The sequence below is a fragment of the Salvelinus sp. IW2-2015 genome, linkage group LG5, assembly GCF_002910315.2.
Source record: "Salvelinus sp. IW2-2015 linkage group LG5, ASM291031v2, whole genome shotgun sequence".
Lineage (NCBI taxonomy): Eukaryota > Metazoa > Chordata > Actinopteri > Salmoniformes > Salmonidae > Salvelinus > Salvelinus sp. IW2-2015.
The window spans coordinates 23418320-23435780 of record NC_036844.1 but is presented as its reverse complement, the minus strand read 5'-3'; the positions used below and the strand labels follow the sequence as shown (position 1 = coordinate 23435780).

General features: G+C 43.0%; 1 protein-coding gene across 6 annotated transcripts; it reads right to left on the bottom strand.

The window, feature by feature from the left end:
• Positions 1-4994: 4994 nt before the first annotated feature.
• Positions 4995-16663, bottom strand: brd3a (bromodomain containing 3a). Of its 6 annotated transcripts, none has more exons than XM_023987792.2 (12): positions 16583-16663; positions 14602-14963; positions 14343-14480; positions 14020-14143; positions 13698-13861; positions 13240-13611; positions 12983-13111; positions 12282-12470; positions 11741-11809; positions 10425-10648; positions 10035-10312; positions 4995-7470 (listed from the first exon to the last, which is right to left on the bottom strand). In XM_023987792.2, the coding sequence occupies exons 2-12, from the start codon at positions 14800-14802 to the stop codon at positions 7361-7363; spliced, it is 1998 nt and encodes a 665-aa protein (XP_023843560.1). In that variant the 5' UTR covers positions 14803-14963; positions 16583-16663; the 3' UTR covers positions 4995-7360. The 6 variants fall into 6 exon arrangements, with proteins under 6 accessions (XP_023843560.1, XP_023843559.1, XP_023843563.1 ...); XM_023987791.2 differs by having other exon boundaries at positions 16549-16658; XM_023987795.2 differs by having other exon boundaries at positions 12297-12470; positions 16549-16658.
• Between the last annotated feature and the right edge of the window lie 798 nt (positions 16664-17461).

The window sequence follows — 17461 nt, the reverse complement described above, 5'->3', positions numbered from 1 at the left end:
CTAAGTCTGCACAACTCTGCCAGGACCTAGGATCAAAGAACACTTAAGTTTTAGACTATATCTCTTGACACAATGATGAAAATAATCATGGCCTCTAAACCTCAAGCTGCATACTGGATCCATTCCAACTAAACTACTGAAAGAGCTGCTTCATGTCTTGGCCCTCCTATGTTTGAACATAATAAACGGTCTCTCTCCCTACCTATGTGTAACACTAAAAGTGCAGTATAAAGACCTCTCTTGAAAAACCAAACCTGACCAGAAAATATAAAAACTATCGGCCTATATCGAATCTTCCATTCCTCTCAAAATTTAGAAAAAGCTGTGCGCGCACAACTCACTGCCTTCTGAAGACAACCAGTTATACGAAATGCTTCAGTCTGGTTTTAGACCCCATCCATAGCACTGAGACTGCACTTGTGAAGGTGGTAAAGACCTTTTAATGCGTCAGACCGAGGCTTCTCATCTGTACTCGTGCTACTAGACCTTAGTGCTGCATTTGATTACACATCGAATCACCACATTCTTTTGGAGAGACTGGAAACAAATTGGTCATCACGGACATGTCTGGCCTGGTTTAGATCTATGTGAAAAGATATCTTACGTGTCTCTGTAAGGGTTTGTCTGTGTCGCAATATCAATCTGTACAATTGTGTTTCCTACATTTCCGTTTTAAATACCATATAGTGTTTCACTATATCTATTTATTCTTGTGATGTCATTCGAAACATAATTAACTGTCAACTGCTATGCGGATCACCAGCCTGTAATTCAATGAAACAGTATATGCCCCAGAATTTGCTCCTGCGTACTAAGATCCACTGTGTTCAAAATAAAGCATAGTGTGATGCTGAAGAACGTTTTTCTACTATTAACATCGACAAAACAGAAGATGGCTGTTCTATAAGGTACACCAAGAAAAAAAGTATCTTCTGTTGAAGTCTGACAATATTAAATTTCGGGTGCATAAAGTGATTAAATTAAAAAAGGGCTCGAGAAGATGACCTCCGTCGTTTTCTGGACTGATCTTCTCTCTTTGAACATAAACCTATACTCATATGATACTGATTTCAAGCACTTTAGCCATTTCTACGTAACATTGCAAATTAACATATTTTCGGTGATCAAAAATATAGCAGAAAAATTTATCCATTCTTTTTAACTTCTAGGTTAGACTAGCTATAGTCAATACTATTCCGGCTACCCGATAATAAGCACTAATAAACTTCATTAGTGCAAAACGGCTGTCAAGAATCCTGAATAAACAAGAAATTTGATCATAATATATTGCTTACTTCATTCTCGCTTCACCTGGCTCTGTTAAGGCAAGCTGATTTCAAGGTTTTACTGTTAACCTATAAAGCGTTACATCGGCTTGCTCCTACCTATCTTCCGAGTTGGTCCTGCAGTACTACACGTACGCTAACGGTCACAAGACGCAGGCTCCTAATTGTCCCTAGAATTTCTAAGGAAACAGCTGAGAGCAGGCTTCTCCTATAGATTCTCCATTTTTATGGAATCCAGGGCTGATGAAGAGCAGACTCGGTCTCAACCTTTAAGTCTTTACTGAAGACATATCTTTCAGTAGGTCATATGATTGAGTGTAGTCTGGCCCAGGATGTGAAGGTGAACGGAAAGGCTCTGGAGCAACGAACCACCTTTGCTGCTCTCCTGCGGGTTCCCTCTCTCCACTGGGATTCTCTGCCTCTAACCCTATTACAGGGGCTGAGTCACTGGCTTACTGGCTCTTCCATGCCATCCCTAGGAGGGGTGCGTCACTTGAGTGGGTTGAATTACTGATGTGATCTTCCTGCTTGGTTGGCGCCCTCCGTGGTTTGTGCTGTAGTGGAGATCTTGTGGGATACTCGTCCTTGTCTCATTTGTAAGTTGGTGGTTAATAATCCTCTAGTGGTGGCGGGCGTGTTTGGCAAAGTGGGTGGGGTTATATCCTTCCTGTTTGGCCCTGTCCGGGGGTATCATCGGATGGGGCACAGTGTCTCCTGACTCCTGTCTCAGCCTCCAGTATTTATGCTGCAGTAGTTTATGTGTCGGGGGCTAGGGTCAGTTGGTTATATCTGGAGTACTTCTCCTGTCTTATCCGGTGTCCTGTGTGAATTAGTATGCTCTCTCTATTCCCCTTCTCTCTTTCCTTCTCTCTCGGAGGACCTGAGCCCTAGGACCATGCGTCAGAACTACCGGCATGAGACTCCTTGCTGTCCCAGTACCTGCCTTGCTGCGTTCAGTTTAATGTCTGCCTGCGGCTATGGAACCCTGACCTGTCACCGGACGTGCTACTGTCCCGGACCTGCTGTTTTCAACTCTCTAAGACCGCAGAGGCGTAGAGATACTCTTAATGATCGGCTATGAAAAGCCAACTGCATTTACTCCTGATTATTATTTGACCATGCTGGTCATTTATGAACATTTGAACATCTTGGCCATGTTCTGTTATTATCTCCACCCGGCACAGCCAGAAGATGGCCACCCCTCATAGCCTGGTTCCTCAGGTTCTTTTCCTAGGTTTTGGCCTTCTAGGGAGTTTTTCCTAGCCACCGTGCTTCTAACCTGCATTGCTTGTGTTTGGGGTTTAGGCTGGGTTCTGTAACAACTCGAGATATTAACTGATCGTACGGAAGGGTATATGAAAAACTTGATTTGATTTGATATGGATGAGCGATGGCCGAGCGGCATAGGCAAGGTGCAGTAGATGATATAAAATACAGTATATACATGTGATATGAGTAAAGTAAGTTATGTAAACATTATTAAAGTGGCATTATTTAAAGTGGCATTACTAAAACTACTTGCTACTTTTGAGCTACTTTGTAGCTAAACCAAGCTAAATTGAAATGCATAACATATCATATGTTTACAAATTCATAACATATTGTATGAATTGCAATTTGTAACATATTGTATGAATTGCAATTCGTAACATATACGAATTGTAATTCATAACATATAATATGAAATTGATGATCGACATCCACAAATGAATACGAATCATACGATCATATTTATTTGAGTGTGCCGTTTTTAAGTTTACTATGCTACGTTTACCACTGAATCCAGGTTGGTTTTGCAGTCACACTCCCCGCCATGCTATTAAAAGGGTTTGAGAGACAGCGTGAATACTCTTCGCGGTAGAGGGCTGCGATGTTGAATGTGGTTTCGGGTGGTTCTGGTTATGCACGCTCACGTGTGGGAATGATTTTTATATTTAGGAAACCTTCTGCTAAAGTATGAATTATTACTCCAAGTTGGTTGCATTGCCATGACAAAAGTGAGAGCCATGCAATAAAAAAGAAAAGAAAATGACAATGCCATTGATGTGTATGGCGCTAATTGAGCAGCGGCTCTATCTTGTTTCACTGGTCACAACAACAACAAAAATATGATCACTATGATCTTCTATCTTGAATCGTTGGATGACATGCAACCTCCAAAATAATTCCTGCGATGTAGAAGGGACAAGATAACACCGTTTAGATGGAGTCCAGCTTACATTTGTATTACTGTTATACAAAACGGCATTCAGCTCTCCTTCGTGTCTTGGAATGCTGCAGGGGCCTTATTACATTGCCACATTACAAGGATGATTTATGGAACAATGTATGGATCCAAAATAACCTCAAGAATGCKGGTGTATCATTATGTGAGTGAAACTTGAACAGTAATCCAATAACACTGAATTGAAACTGATACAGTACCACAAATATATACATACAAATAAATCAACAAATTAGAAATATGATATACAGGTAGAAATAAACATTTGTGTATACATTTTATCCACATATGCCACAGCTTTGGAGCTACCGCATCCTGGTCCCAGCATGCCCTGTCAACTGTCTTTGCAATTTTGTGGGGTAAAAAAAAATACAGTATCACAATTCAATTTACTCAAGCTATAGGGTTAGCCTATCATATTATTTGAAATGGATGTAGGCTACATCTGTTGTGTTTTGTCATGGACTGTGGCCAGCTACAGAGTGGCCATAAGCAGCATACACGACAACCTGTAGTTGTCAGTGAAGTTGTGGCATTGATCCATCATGAGGCAAAGGGGTAGCATGTTGCATATGCCACAGTGAGGAGGAGGGGGTCACACAGGACAAGTCTCCCCCTCCAGCACAAACCAAGTAGTGTAGGAGCTGGGGTGGACAGTGACTGATGTATAGCTCTACACTGATCCTTAGAAGCTCCCATTGGAGACCTACTCTATTCTTGCACTAAAAGAGGAATGCATTGGGGGATTACACCATTTCATTTATTCATGCTACCATGGAAAGTGTTTGCTGGTATCGAACCAACAAGTTACATGCGAGGTTGCTTACATACTTAAATGGGTGATTCTTAACTCACCTGAAAATACATCATGTATTCAAGAGGAAATGCCCCCCCCCCCAATAATCTTTGGGTTGAGATTCACCTAAAACAGCACATTTGAGGTATGTCACTCACTGCCATCTGAATCCATCAAGCACACAGCTCAAACCAAAACTGCAACCAAATTTAAAAAACAATTTATACATGGCCACCATCTACTGGCCCATCACTGAACTTCAGATAACCCTTCATTGCTACCCTTTGATTTTTGTCTGATCATGTTAAAAGGGCACACCCAGTCCATATGCACTAAAAGCATCCAACATTATTGCTTTAGAGTATATTATCAAAATGTCTACAATGGTTTTACTAATCCCAGTCGCTTCTTTGGGAGCATACAACATCGACCACTCCTCTCCCTTTGGTATCTGCCTGAAGCTCCCCCCTCCAGGTGTTCCTTGGGCGTCCTCTTTTCCTTCTCCCTTGGGTTCCAGGACAGAGCTTGACTGGCGATGTCGGAAAGCGGCTTTCAGGGGTGTGGATTATCCAGCCACATCTTCCTCTGGATCTTTTCATCCACCAGAAAAACACAGGTCTACCTCAGGCATAGTGAAAATAAGTACAAACAGCAGTCCAACGACATGCAGAAAATGAGACAAATTCAGTAGGGTCTTGTAATTTATTTACATACACACACAAAAAAAGGAACCTGATTCCAGGTTAGCGGTTACATGAAATGTTAGCTTCTACCTCCAGTCCCCAAATCCTACCCTCTCAGGCCCATATTGCATTAAACAAGACTAAAACTACTTACACAGAACTTTGACTGAAATAAACAGCTAAAAAAAGGTATAAGAAAGTTACAATAAACTTGCATGCACATCAAGGATAAAAAGTAAACATTTGCTTTTTAAAATATAAAAGGAACGATTATAATATTTTGACCTGGGCCTAGAAATAAACTAAAAGTTGAATATATATCTATACATTTTCAGTCTTTTGCTTCTAAAAGACATAATTCTTAGAAAAACCTGATAGGGCCTGTACTGGAGAACATTGGTATAGGCAGAGAAATGCATTCAACATCATTTGGGGAGTTTTGCAGTTAAGTGCAACCTGGTATGAAGGACATTACCACAAAATCAAAGAAATATTTCCACCATAGCTTAAAATAACAATGCATATGACTAAATCTTAAAATGTATCAACTTATTAASAGTAAATTAKATCCAAAATGGCTTCAATGWTATTTTCAACCAATTCCAGGAAAAAACTGACCAGAAATTGTACATTAGGCAAATCGTTCAGACAGACTTCATGAAATAATAAAATGCATTCTTACAGGGTTGGAATATCAGGGATATTCTCAAATTAACACTTAACTCTTTGTTCACTGAGATAAAAATAAAAGATGAGTTGACTGAAAAAAAAAAWAATTGAACTGAAGAAGACTAATGAGAGGCTGTGGCATCTAGTCACAATAAAACAAATGACCTGGTGTTAACGACTTACATTCAAATCAATACCCCGCCCTTCAGAGAAAACCCCACAGTTCACAATATTGTCCTGCTTTCGTTGTTTATGTCATTACTTTGGACAGAGAAAAAGATCAGGGCACTGCTCTGTTTGGAATAGACCCAACAGACAGCAGGTGCGCTTTGCAATAGAGTCAAAAGTGAGACTTGCTCCTACGCCAGTGTACTGAAAATGTACACAGGTTAGTTATGTACAGTTTTAGCCGTCCCATCATATATAAAGCAGTGATGTACACAATGTCACTGACCTGGTGGAACACAATCATTCAGGGCATCATACATACAGTACATTCATCAGTGAGAATCGTAGATCAAGCAAGAGGCAGGCCAGGAAATACATGTACAGGAGAGGCCACCATACCTAGTGGTTGTCATGTTGTAACGAATCAAACTGTTGAGTGAATTATTGTATTGTCATTTCTTCTGACCAAAAGCATCTGTAAATATCTAAATTCTATAAGTTAAAATCTTCTTTCATAACCACTCAGACCAGCTACTAAAATACATTTTTAGCTAAAACTTGACATATTGCCAGGTTCAAAAATAAGAGACCATGTCAGTTATGATACAGTAAAAGAATAACAGCAATACCATTCAATTTGGCTGTATATGCTGCTGAAGATGACCAACATGATTGCTCAGAATAATCTGAAATGTGTCACTCGGAGGCAAATGAGGTTCAGTACTTGGGGGAGGCAGGTAGCCCAGTGGTTAGAGCGTTGGGCCAGTAACCGAAAGGTTGCTGGATCGAAACCCCGAGCTGACAATGTAAAAATCTGTTGTTCTGCCCCCCCCGAACAAGGCACTGTTCCCCGGTAGGCCGMCATTGTAAATAAGAATTTGTTCTTGTCTAGTTAAATAAAACTTTCAATTTAAAAGAATAATTACAAAACATTTTTGTAGAAAGTCAAATGATTGGAAGAGTGACAACTCAAAATTCACATAAGGGCCTATTCCAAGAGAGCTCTTTTTGTTACAAGGGTGAAAAAKACTAAGCTGGATGAGAAGTTTTGAAAATGTCTTGATGAAAGTAATTGAATAGGACAGTTACAGTACCAGCTGGGCAAATGGTTGCTTATGTAGCAGTGATGGGACAAGTAGGACATGGGGTTCTGCGGCATTTTGGTAACTATGCAACTCCTTCACTTTGTTGATGATGGTATTAGGAGAAATGAAAAGACATCTGGCATTCATCCAAGAGTGTATTACAAAATCCTCGTTTTATGTTTGGTCGGTTCTTAACACATCCCCTTGAAAAGGTAGATTAAACAAAAATAACCCTGTCAAGTAATCTATAATTTCCCATGTTTTTTCCTTTTTCTTTCCACAAAGGTATTTACAAAAAAAACTTGACATGTTCTGACATAGCATTACATTTTGTTGTTTTTTCCTCAAAGTGTTATAGGGGGAAACAACTGACTGCATACAACATTTTACTTTAAAAAATGGTAAAAATGTAAATGAATAGTTCCCAGCAAGTGTATGGGCTGCGCTTTTCAGTCGGAGTCACTGCTGTCAGAACTGGACCCACTGGAGCTGCTGCTGCCAGAATCTGAAGAACTACTGCTGCCGCTGAGACGGGATGCACCGGTACCAGCACCCTTCTCTGGAAGGAGAGAGAGGATCACGCATGAGACATGTGGCCAAACGTATTATATAATACCACCATATTTATGTCAATGATGTTCAAATGCTAAAGAAAAATAACATTTGTTATCATAGTGCATACAAATGTCTTGCTCATGTTTAAAATGGACTTGCACTTTGATTATGATGACACCTTTCAAGTTGCTCCTTCCCAGTCACGTCTGTCCAACTCAACAGATATGACAGATTCTATAGATTTGTAACCATAAAGACAGATCAGATTAACTTTCCTGGGCCACAGGATTTAAAAAAACTCTGGCCAAAAATGAGCAGGTTAAAAATTTGCAGCAAGACAGCTTCTCTCCTGGGAGCCGGTTGATGTCCTGGCTGAGCTGGCGCTTCTCGTCGTACGTGCCCCTGCCCTTACTCTATGCTACTCCGGCTGTCCCTTACTCTATGCTACGGTCCGGCTGTCCTTACTCTATGCTACTCCGGCTGTCCTTTACTCTATGCTACTGCCGGCTGTCCTTACTCTATGCTACTCCGGGCTGTCCTTTTACTCTATGCTACGTTCCGGCTGTCCTTTACTCTATGCTACTCCGGGCTGCCCTTACTCTATGCTACTCCGGCTGTCCTTTACTCTATGCTATCCGCTGTCCTTTACTCTATGCTACTCCGGCTGTCCTTTACTCTATGCTACTCCGGCTGTCCTTTACTCTATGCTACTCCGCTGTCCTTACTCTTGCTACTCCGGCTGTCCTTTACTCTATGCTACTCCGGCTGTCCCTTACTCTATGCTACTCCGGCTGTCCTTACTCTAAGCTACTCCGGCTGTCCTTTACTCTATGTACTCGGCTGTCCTTTATCTGCTCTCCGGCTGTCCTTTTACTCTATGTACTCCGGCTGTTCCCTTTACTCTTGCTACTCCGGCTGTCCCTTACTTCATTGCTACTCCGGCTGTCCTTTACTCTATGCTACTCCGGCTGTCCTTTACTCTATGCTACTCGCTGTCCCTACTCTATGCTACTCCGGCTGTCCTTTACTCTATGCTACTTCGGCTGTCCTTACTCTATTTCTACTCCGGCTGTCCTTTACTCTATGCTACTCCGGCTGTCCTTTACTCTATGCTACTCCGGCTGTCCTTACTCTATGCTACTTTTGTTCACGGCTGTCCTTTACTCTATGCTACTCGCGCTGCCCTTACTCTATGCTACTCCGGCTGTCCTTTACTCTATGCTACTCCGCTGTCCTGACTCTATGTACTCCGGCTGTCCTTTACTCTTGCTACTCGGCTGTCCTTTACTCTATGCTACTCCGGCTGTCCTTTACTCTATGCTACTCCGGCTGTCCTTTACTCTATGCTACTCCGGCTGTCCTTTACTCTATGCTACTCCGGCTGTCCTTTACTCTATGCTACTCCGGCTGTCCTTTACTCTATGCTACTCCGGCTGTCCTTTACTCTATGCTACTCCGGCTGTTCCTTTACTCTATGCTACTCCGGCTGTCCTTTACTCTATGGCTACTCCGGCTGTCCTTTACTCTATGCTACTCCGGCTGTCCTTTACTCTATGCTACTCCGGCTGTCCTTTACTCTATGCTACCTTTTGGACGTTTTCTTTTTGTCGGTTTTGTTCTTACTGTTCAGCTGGCCCCTGACATCCTGTAGCCTATTTTCTAACTCCTTTTCCTGTGCCAGCTCCTCCTTGGACCTGGCTCCCTTGCCCCCAGAGGCCCGCTGCAGGAGACACAGAGCCGCACGCTGTGAGCACCATGGCCTTCCTGCCCGAACCCCAGCCGCTGTGGTGATAGCTAGCTAGCTACGTCACAGCTAAGGCCTAGCGCCTTACGCCTATGGCCTAACACCTACAACCTGGAGGACTACAGACGGCAGCAGGCTCAAAGCCCAGGCGAGCATTTATACTCTTAGAATTGAACAAACCTCATCTCACTTTCTAAATATACAGCCGCACAAAATGTGATTAAGCGAGGACTATACATGAYTTTGTCCAGGAGTTATTTGTCACATGGTATGACACACTGCCTGACTCCACTACGCTGGGTCCGAGTAGGAGCCGATATTAGCAATACAGCAACAAACCCGGTTCAGGCCCTGAAACATTTTATAAAGGAGGTCCCTGAAAGCAGCAAAGAGAATCTATGTCCAGAATGCCAAGATACTGGCAACAGTACTTGTCTTCAGTTAGGCTACATGTACACAAGGTCAATTGTGCATKATTTTTGTTATTTTGTTGAGCTAGCACACATAGACCAAAAACCAAAGCTCAGCTGAAAATTCCTTTTTAGGAGTTAAAAGTTGGGGACCACCTGTATATCAAAAACTAGCAGTCAACCGGGAGAAGTGCAACTAGGTAGAGGGAAGAAACAATAGTTARAAAAAATATATATAAAAAAGGGGAAAACTAGCATTTAGTCATTCAAGCAAAGGGGAGGAAAAGAGAATAATAGTAAAGGGAGAAGGTAGGGTTAGAAGATATTTAGAGGGAGTAGTAGTAATATCAGGATGAAGGACAAGGAAGCTATCAGTGAGGTCCAAAGCATGAGGTCTTCAACCTCAGTACTTACGTTGGGGTTTCCGTTGTTTCTTCTGTAAACAGGACTTGACGTATCGCTCGAGTTCGCGTAGGGTGGAGGGTTTGAGCGTCTCAAAGTCAATCTCGATCTCGTCTGGGTTGGAGTCTCGCAGCGAGGGCTCTCGGGACTGGATGATATGCACAACCCGGCCCAGCTTCTCTCCTGGGAGCCGGTTGATGTCCAGGCTGAGCTGGCGCTTCTCGTCGTACGTCATAGGCAGAGACTCCTCCTCGTCAGACTCGTAGCCCCGGCCCCCCTTCTTTGGTTGCCTGGAAGATCAGAGGCCAGCGCAGCAATGAGTGTCTCATGGTGTCTTTTCATGGTGTTGCTTATTATGAGACTGGGCAGAGCCCTAATACATCAGAGAAAGGGAGGTCTTACCTGGAGCCAGTCACTGTGCTGTTGGCTTTCCTGGAGGGTTTCTTCTGCTGGCCCTGCTTGGCAGGCTGCCCAGACTTGGCCTTCTTCTCCTCGTCCGTCTTGGTTTTGCTATGCTTGTTGTCCTTGTCTTTCTTCTTCTTGTCTTTCTCCTTCTTTTCTTTCTTCTTCGGTTTGCTCACAGGGGCCTGAGAGAGCGCGGAAAGCTGTTCGTGGACAGCCTTTAGCTGGGGAGAGGTGAGGTGGAGGAGTTAGTGACCTGCTGTAGGGGTATGCTAGCACTTCAAGCACTGAGGGACTAGAAGAGGGTAGATATGGGGTTTAAAGAAAGAACTTCAACAAATCAATACTACAGCCCAAAAATGTTGAATCCAGACATTAAAACAGAATTAAAACAATATTAAAAAATGTATCGAACTTAGAAAGAAAATCAACTAAATGTATTGAAAAAGTTCATTATTTGCCCAAGCTAATTATAAGACATGAACTAAATGCATCAGTGACTAGTGTTACCCTGCAACTTTTTGAAACGGCACATGAAAGCTCCTGTGTGTGTGTGTGTGTGTAGTGCACGCGTCACATCTACACTTTGTGTAGCACTTTGTGTAGCCGTTAGCAATGACGCTAATGATGGCCTTTCCATCTCTACCAGAAGTAAGTTCTCAATTAAATGTTAACTACAAAGTAGCCTCTGTCTACCTGGCAGAATGATATCATGATTATTTGCATTAATCCAGTGGCCATTTGTTTAGCAAACTCTGCAATCACATGAGCGCTACAGAAATGTTGCTAACCAAACAGTCTCTTGCATTAAAGAGTAACTACACCTAAAATTCCTCAAAAGTGCTCACCTGATGTGGTTTAAGCATTGTTGTGGATTTAGAACATTCAACTCTTATTTTTCTATTTAACAAAAAAAAGGTATGAATGAGAGTGAAACGTTCTAACAAGGAAGTGGAAAACAAGTTGCATACTCCTCCATTCATTGCTTTCTAAGTTCAATTGGACACAACCAACAGGCAATCAAGAGAATGGAGAAAGGAGTATGTCTAGTTGGTCAGCCAGCAAGCATACCAGGGAGAAGACAAACACACATTCACACAACCATACAAACTCATAAACACCTGCTCAAACACCACATCTGCCACCACCCAGCAAACAGCACTACGCCACCTGTTACTCGCCACCCCCACTATTAACCCTCTACCGCTTGCCCAACTAATGCAAAAATAAAAAGTGAAATATCGGCATCATGATAATAAACTGATATCAATAAGGAGGTTAGTGGGGAGGGGGCCAGGAAGTGAAGAGCAAATCACCTGAAAACGCTTGGTGCACCCGTTTTTTCCCCCCTGCCCGCTACCATTGGGGCGCTCCAGAGAGATACACTGGTAAGAGAGCCAAAGGGAAATAAGGGGACAAAGATAGAAAACTCCAAAAAAGAGATCAGATCAAAACCATTTTAAAACACCATGTTATGACAAGAGCTACTGTGTGGTACCATTATGCAAAACTTAATTGTGATATGTTTTCAAAAAGGCTTTTGTTTAAGTAGTGCATGCAAGCCATCTGTGCCAGTAGGTGCATGGAAATACACAATTTGAAGCGGTAGAGGGTTACATTTCAGTGCTATCAATGGGGAGATGACGAATCAGTGGAGAAAGCAGAGGTTTGCGTGGCTGAAGGGAGGGGGAGGGGTTTGACTGCATGTAAGGTGGCAGCCCCTCCCTCTCGGTCTCAGACAACAGTTTGGATTGGACAAGGTGGCTGTGATGTGAMAAGAGAAGGTGGGAGGAAGGCCCTCCCTGAGCCCTTCAGGTTAGAGGAGTAGGTCGGACGGACCTCGGATCTGAAACCCACCTGTTCCGCACCCACCTGTTCCTGCAGCTCGGCGAGCCGGGAGGCCCGCTCCTCCTCCGAGTCGGAGCAGTCCGAGCTGGAGGAGTCACCGCTGCTCGAGTTGTCACCTTTACTGACCAAACCGCCTGCACCGGGGCTCAGCTCCACCGGTTCATCAGGCATCTTAGCAAAACGCATCTCAAACACATCCTGACAGACAAAGACACGCATGGAATGATGGGGGAAAAGGAGAGGGACAGAAACATTAGAGATGAACCAACCGAATCAATTTTACATAGATTTTTCAAATGTGATCCAGAGAAAGGTTTAAAGGTCGACTTTGGGCACAAAAACGGTCCAACTCCGCCCTTATCTCAATTTTCAAACAGAAATGGAGTGTGCCTTTGGTGGTTCGTTGATCTGTCATTCTGGTCACACGCACCGCAATCGATGTGGCTCGTTTGTTCGCTAAGATAGCCACTTTAGCTAGCCAGTAATTCCACCTCTATGTGTTGACGTCATTTCACAGGATTTGTTTTTGGACAGAAGCTGTAGAGATCGGTAAGAAATTGCACTTCTGTAGCCAAATATCTTTTTCATCCATTATCTTGTTTTTAAGCATTAAATGACCTGGTATGATGGTGCATTGATCAGTTATATAGTTTAAAGCCGTTATTTTAGATTTTCCCCCCAAAGTGGACCTTTAAAATCCCCAAACCTACCTGGAGTTTTCTGGCCATGGCAACAACCTCGTGATCTGGAGGGTTATACTTGTAACAATTTGAGAACATTATTCGAACATCCGCTGCAAACATCTGTGCATCTGGGTATTCCCGGCCATCTATCTTTTTCTGCAAATCAACAGCAAGTGTTATCCAAACAGTGCATGGATGGGCAACAGCACAAGCCAATACTAAGGTAATGGTTAACTGTAAACGTGAATTCTACTACTGTGCATGCGTTGTTCTGTGGTGCGTACTTTGACAGTGCTGAGATCCATGGGGTGCTTGATGATCTCGTGGTAGTCATGTAGCTCCAGAGCCTCAGCGTCTACAGGCTTATAGAAGGGCCAGGCATACGCAGCATGTTTCTTTGACAACATCTCCTTCAGGATACTGTCGCAGTACTTGAGCTGCTCACTCATTCTGCTCCGCTTGCCGCCATGCTGGCCCAACTCCCCTTCCACAAGGTCTTTCTTGGGAGCTTTGATCGGACGGCCTGTGCTCTCCCTTCTGGACATCACTTTACCCTGCTTGCCCTCTGAGACGGGGCTGGGAGATTCGCTTCGGCTGGCTGTGATTGCAGATGTCGTGGGGGTGGTGGTGTCTGCTTTCCTCTTTACCCCTTTCTTCTAGGTGCACAAAAACACATACTCACAGTATTCAAAAGACTAAATATACACGATATATGCCTGAAGGAAAAAGTACAGTGACTTACTTTGACAAGAGGTTGTGAGGGTGAGACGACGGGAATCGTGGGAGCATTGGGCGAGCGCTGCACAGCTGGGACTTTGGGGGTGATGGTAGACATTGTAGAAGAGCCAATCACAGATGTCGTAGAGCCAGGGAAGGACGATGGTGACTCACTTCCATCCAGACCACCTGTAGCAGGTGCAATTAGTGGTTAACTCACAGTACATGGGCTATCTTATTGGCAATATGTGCCCATTTTCTCTACATTTTTCAATACTATATCTAAGGATCTATCCAAAATGATAGGGGTCTATAGTATCAGGGTCAGATGAACCGTGGCCTATTACCTATGCTTTTCTTGGGTTTGGGTGCAGGAGGCAGAAGCTCCACCTCCTCCTGGGGCATCATGGCAACTTTCTGCAGGAAGATCTTCTCCAAGGCCTGTGCCATCAGGACAATGTCATCTGTTGGCTGGTGGGCAAAGTAAAAACAGCAAGTGAGGAACATGAGTGGGAAATGCAAAGAGGAAACTAGAGATCAATGTAAAAACATGGAGCATTGGGATTAGCCCTGGGAGAATCTGCAAACATATTAGAGACCATAATATTAAATCCAGAATAAATCGACCCCTAGGAGACACAGTCTGTATTTACTCTCTTGGAGCACTCACCTTGTTATATATGTAACAGTTGGTGAACATGGTGTTGAAGTCCTGCATGCATTCACTGGCACTCCAATAGTAGTTATGCTCCAGTCTCTTTTTGATGGTTCCCATGTCCATKGGTTGCTTTATGATCTTATGGTAATCCTGATACACAGAATAACCAAAAGAATCTGTCAGCTGCAAGTCTTCTGCACGGTGAGATACCTATAAGCATAGGCTTTCTGACATTTATAACACCCATTCTCAATATCTACAGTCTACTCACCGGTAGTCCCAATTTGATGGCATCAACTGGCACGTAGAAGGGCCAGGCAAAGTTATGCTTCCACAACGTCTTGACCATTACATTCTGCATGTACTGTAGTTGGTTGGTTTTCCGACCTGGTTTGGTGGGATTGGTCACCTCCGGGGGTGGGGGGTTGACTCCCTGAGGAGGGGCTGGGGTTGCTGAGGTAACAGCAGACATGCTGGCGATGGGAAGGGGGTGGTATTCTAGGAGTCGCTGCTACCTCTGCAATGGACAGGGTGGGAGACGGACACTGCGTCCTCAGTGGATTGTGTAGTTCTGTTTGCTCTTTAGTGGCCCAAAGGAAACTGCATCTCATTGCAGGGCCTGACCTTTTTAATCTATTAAAAACACAGAACAGGGTGATGATCATGAGTCTTCAGCATAAAAGTAAAGTGTCCCTGCAGAAAATCCACAACCCATGTACAAGACCTAAAAAAAAAAAATGATACCTGGGATGACATGAAAGGTAGTAATTATGTTAAGAACCTATAGCCTTTTCTATATCATCACACAATTATTCCATATATTGTAATGGGCAAATGTCTCCTGACAGACAGCTGGCTGTGTCCCTGGAGAGATGTGTTGCCCTCTCCAGGCTTAAGGGACATTGTCTAGACCCCAATCTACAGCCTGCACCTCGGTCTTGGTTTGGCATTACCATTTTCCTTTGACCATAGAATTGTCTTTGGTACATTGGGTACAGCGATCATGCAAAAGTGAACGGAGCAAAGGTACAAGTAAATATGAGCTGGAACACAAAATAATAACTCAAAACAACGTATCTAAATAACCAGCGAGAGAGATGGAGTAGTAATTAATTAACCATCGCAACCACAAATGTCATTCCATACATACCCAAACAAACTGCAAAACTGAGAGACAACAGCACAGCTGATTTAGATACAAGTCTCACGCTGAGTAGTTGGATTGCTGTATAACGTTGTGATAATGCCATTGTACTAAGGATACTTCAAGAAAGAAAACTCCACAAATATATTGTGTATCTCGTTCAGCAACCTAGTAGTAGTTACCAGTTTTAAAGTCACCAACAACATATATTTGTTTGTCCATGGAAAATGTATCTGGCCAGTTAGCTTTGTACTACCTCCCGCGTAAACAATCAAACTACACCAACCGTAGCTGGCTAGCAAAAAAAATGTGTTTGTTTTTTACAATATCGTAACGTTACGYCATCTTATGGCAAAATATTGCAATTAGGTAACTAAACTAGCTAACTTGCTTAACAAAACCCATCTAACTTTGCAAACTATGCTTGTCATCATGCGCGGAGGAAATGTAAGGGGTGCTTTGAACACTTTTGGAACAATTCGCGCGGACTCTCATTTCCATTCCGTGGTTGCAAGTGCAAACCAGTGTACTGTAGCTATCAGCTAACTCATAAAAATGAACGTATATTGACTAGTGTATAAACCATGACTGGCTAGTAAAACATGTATACACCAAAACCAAATAGTTCTTATAATGGGCTCCGTTGCAACACATTCTCCAAAAAGATGGCGGGCAGATGATATTACCCTTTAGCTTTCCCTAGTTAGCTAGCTAGCAGCCGACTTAATTTCACCCGACTTTTCAAATAGTTTCAGCGATAGCCTGTATTACTACCACAACTGCGTATGTACCCACAATAAACTCTGGTTCCCTACTCTTATTTTAAACGTTTCACGATAACATTGCCACAATAATTCATTTAAGACAAGAATTGACGTTGTGTATTGTTGCAATGCACAGAATGGAGCTTTGTTGAAAAACATTGGCATGCTAGCTGGCTAGCTTAGTTGATATGCTAGCAAGCGTTTCAGCACCAGATTTCTCATAACATTGAAATAGCTCAATTATGAAAGGTGCATTTTTTTCACTAAAGAAACTCCAGTATGGGGAAATATAAATATTTGAATGCATTACTTCCTTGATGACTCCGAGGGGTTTTGCCTTGTACCTGGTAGTCCGAGTGAATCCTGTTTTATTTGAGTGAGGCCGAGCAAGTACAGGAGCAGCATGAAGATGAGGTATACCAAGTCCCATGCGCATGCGCAATGGCGCGCGGTTTGTGACCAATTTACTGGATCTGAAGACTAAGCCCCCATAACATGCATTATACACCTTATACAACATGTATAATGCATATAATACTACTATAAAATATTTTGGAATATACTGACAACTGATACTTTTCTGATTACCCCCCCTTTGAAATCTGCATTAATAGAGGGCATGGGCTGTATGCAATACAAACATTAAAACTTTATCTTTAGCTTGCAATGGATGACATTAATGGATGATTTTAATATTAATTATGGATACTTCACAAATCTGTTTAACTTTATATTGACCTGTAAACATTCAAGGAAAACAGAGGGATGAGTACCTGGGTTGAGTGCCCTATGTCTGCTGTGTTTTATAGAGAACCACAACCTCCTCTCAGGGCTGGGCGTCTCAGGCTCTACACTGCTACCTGGCAGTTTCGGTCTTACCAGGAGACTTGGGTGAAGGTCAATGTCCACTACGTATCAGTAGGTCCTCTGTTGTTCTCTTTGTAGGTCCACAGCATGGTTCCCCCTGGAATAGGAATCGTTAAGCCTAATAACCCCCTGATATGTCTGTCTGTCTCATTCCTGTCTCTGCTCTACCCATAGGGCTCTGCCTGTGTCCACCTGACTGTCTCACCTGTGCCCTTTTCCTAGCTGCCCTCCACTGAATTTCATTATTTATTTATTTTACCATTATTTAACTAGGCAAGTCAGTTAAGAACTAATTCTTATTTACAATGACGGCCGACACCGGCCAAACCCAGATGATGCTGGGCCAATTGTGCGCT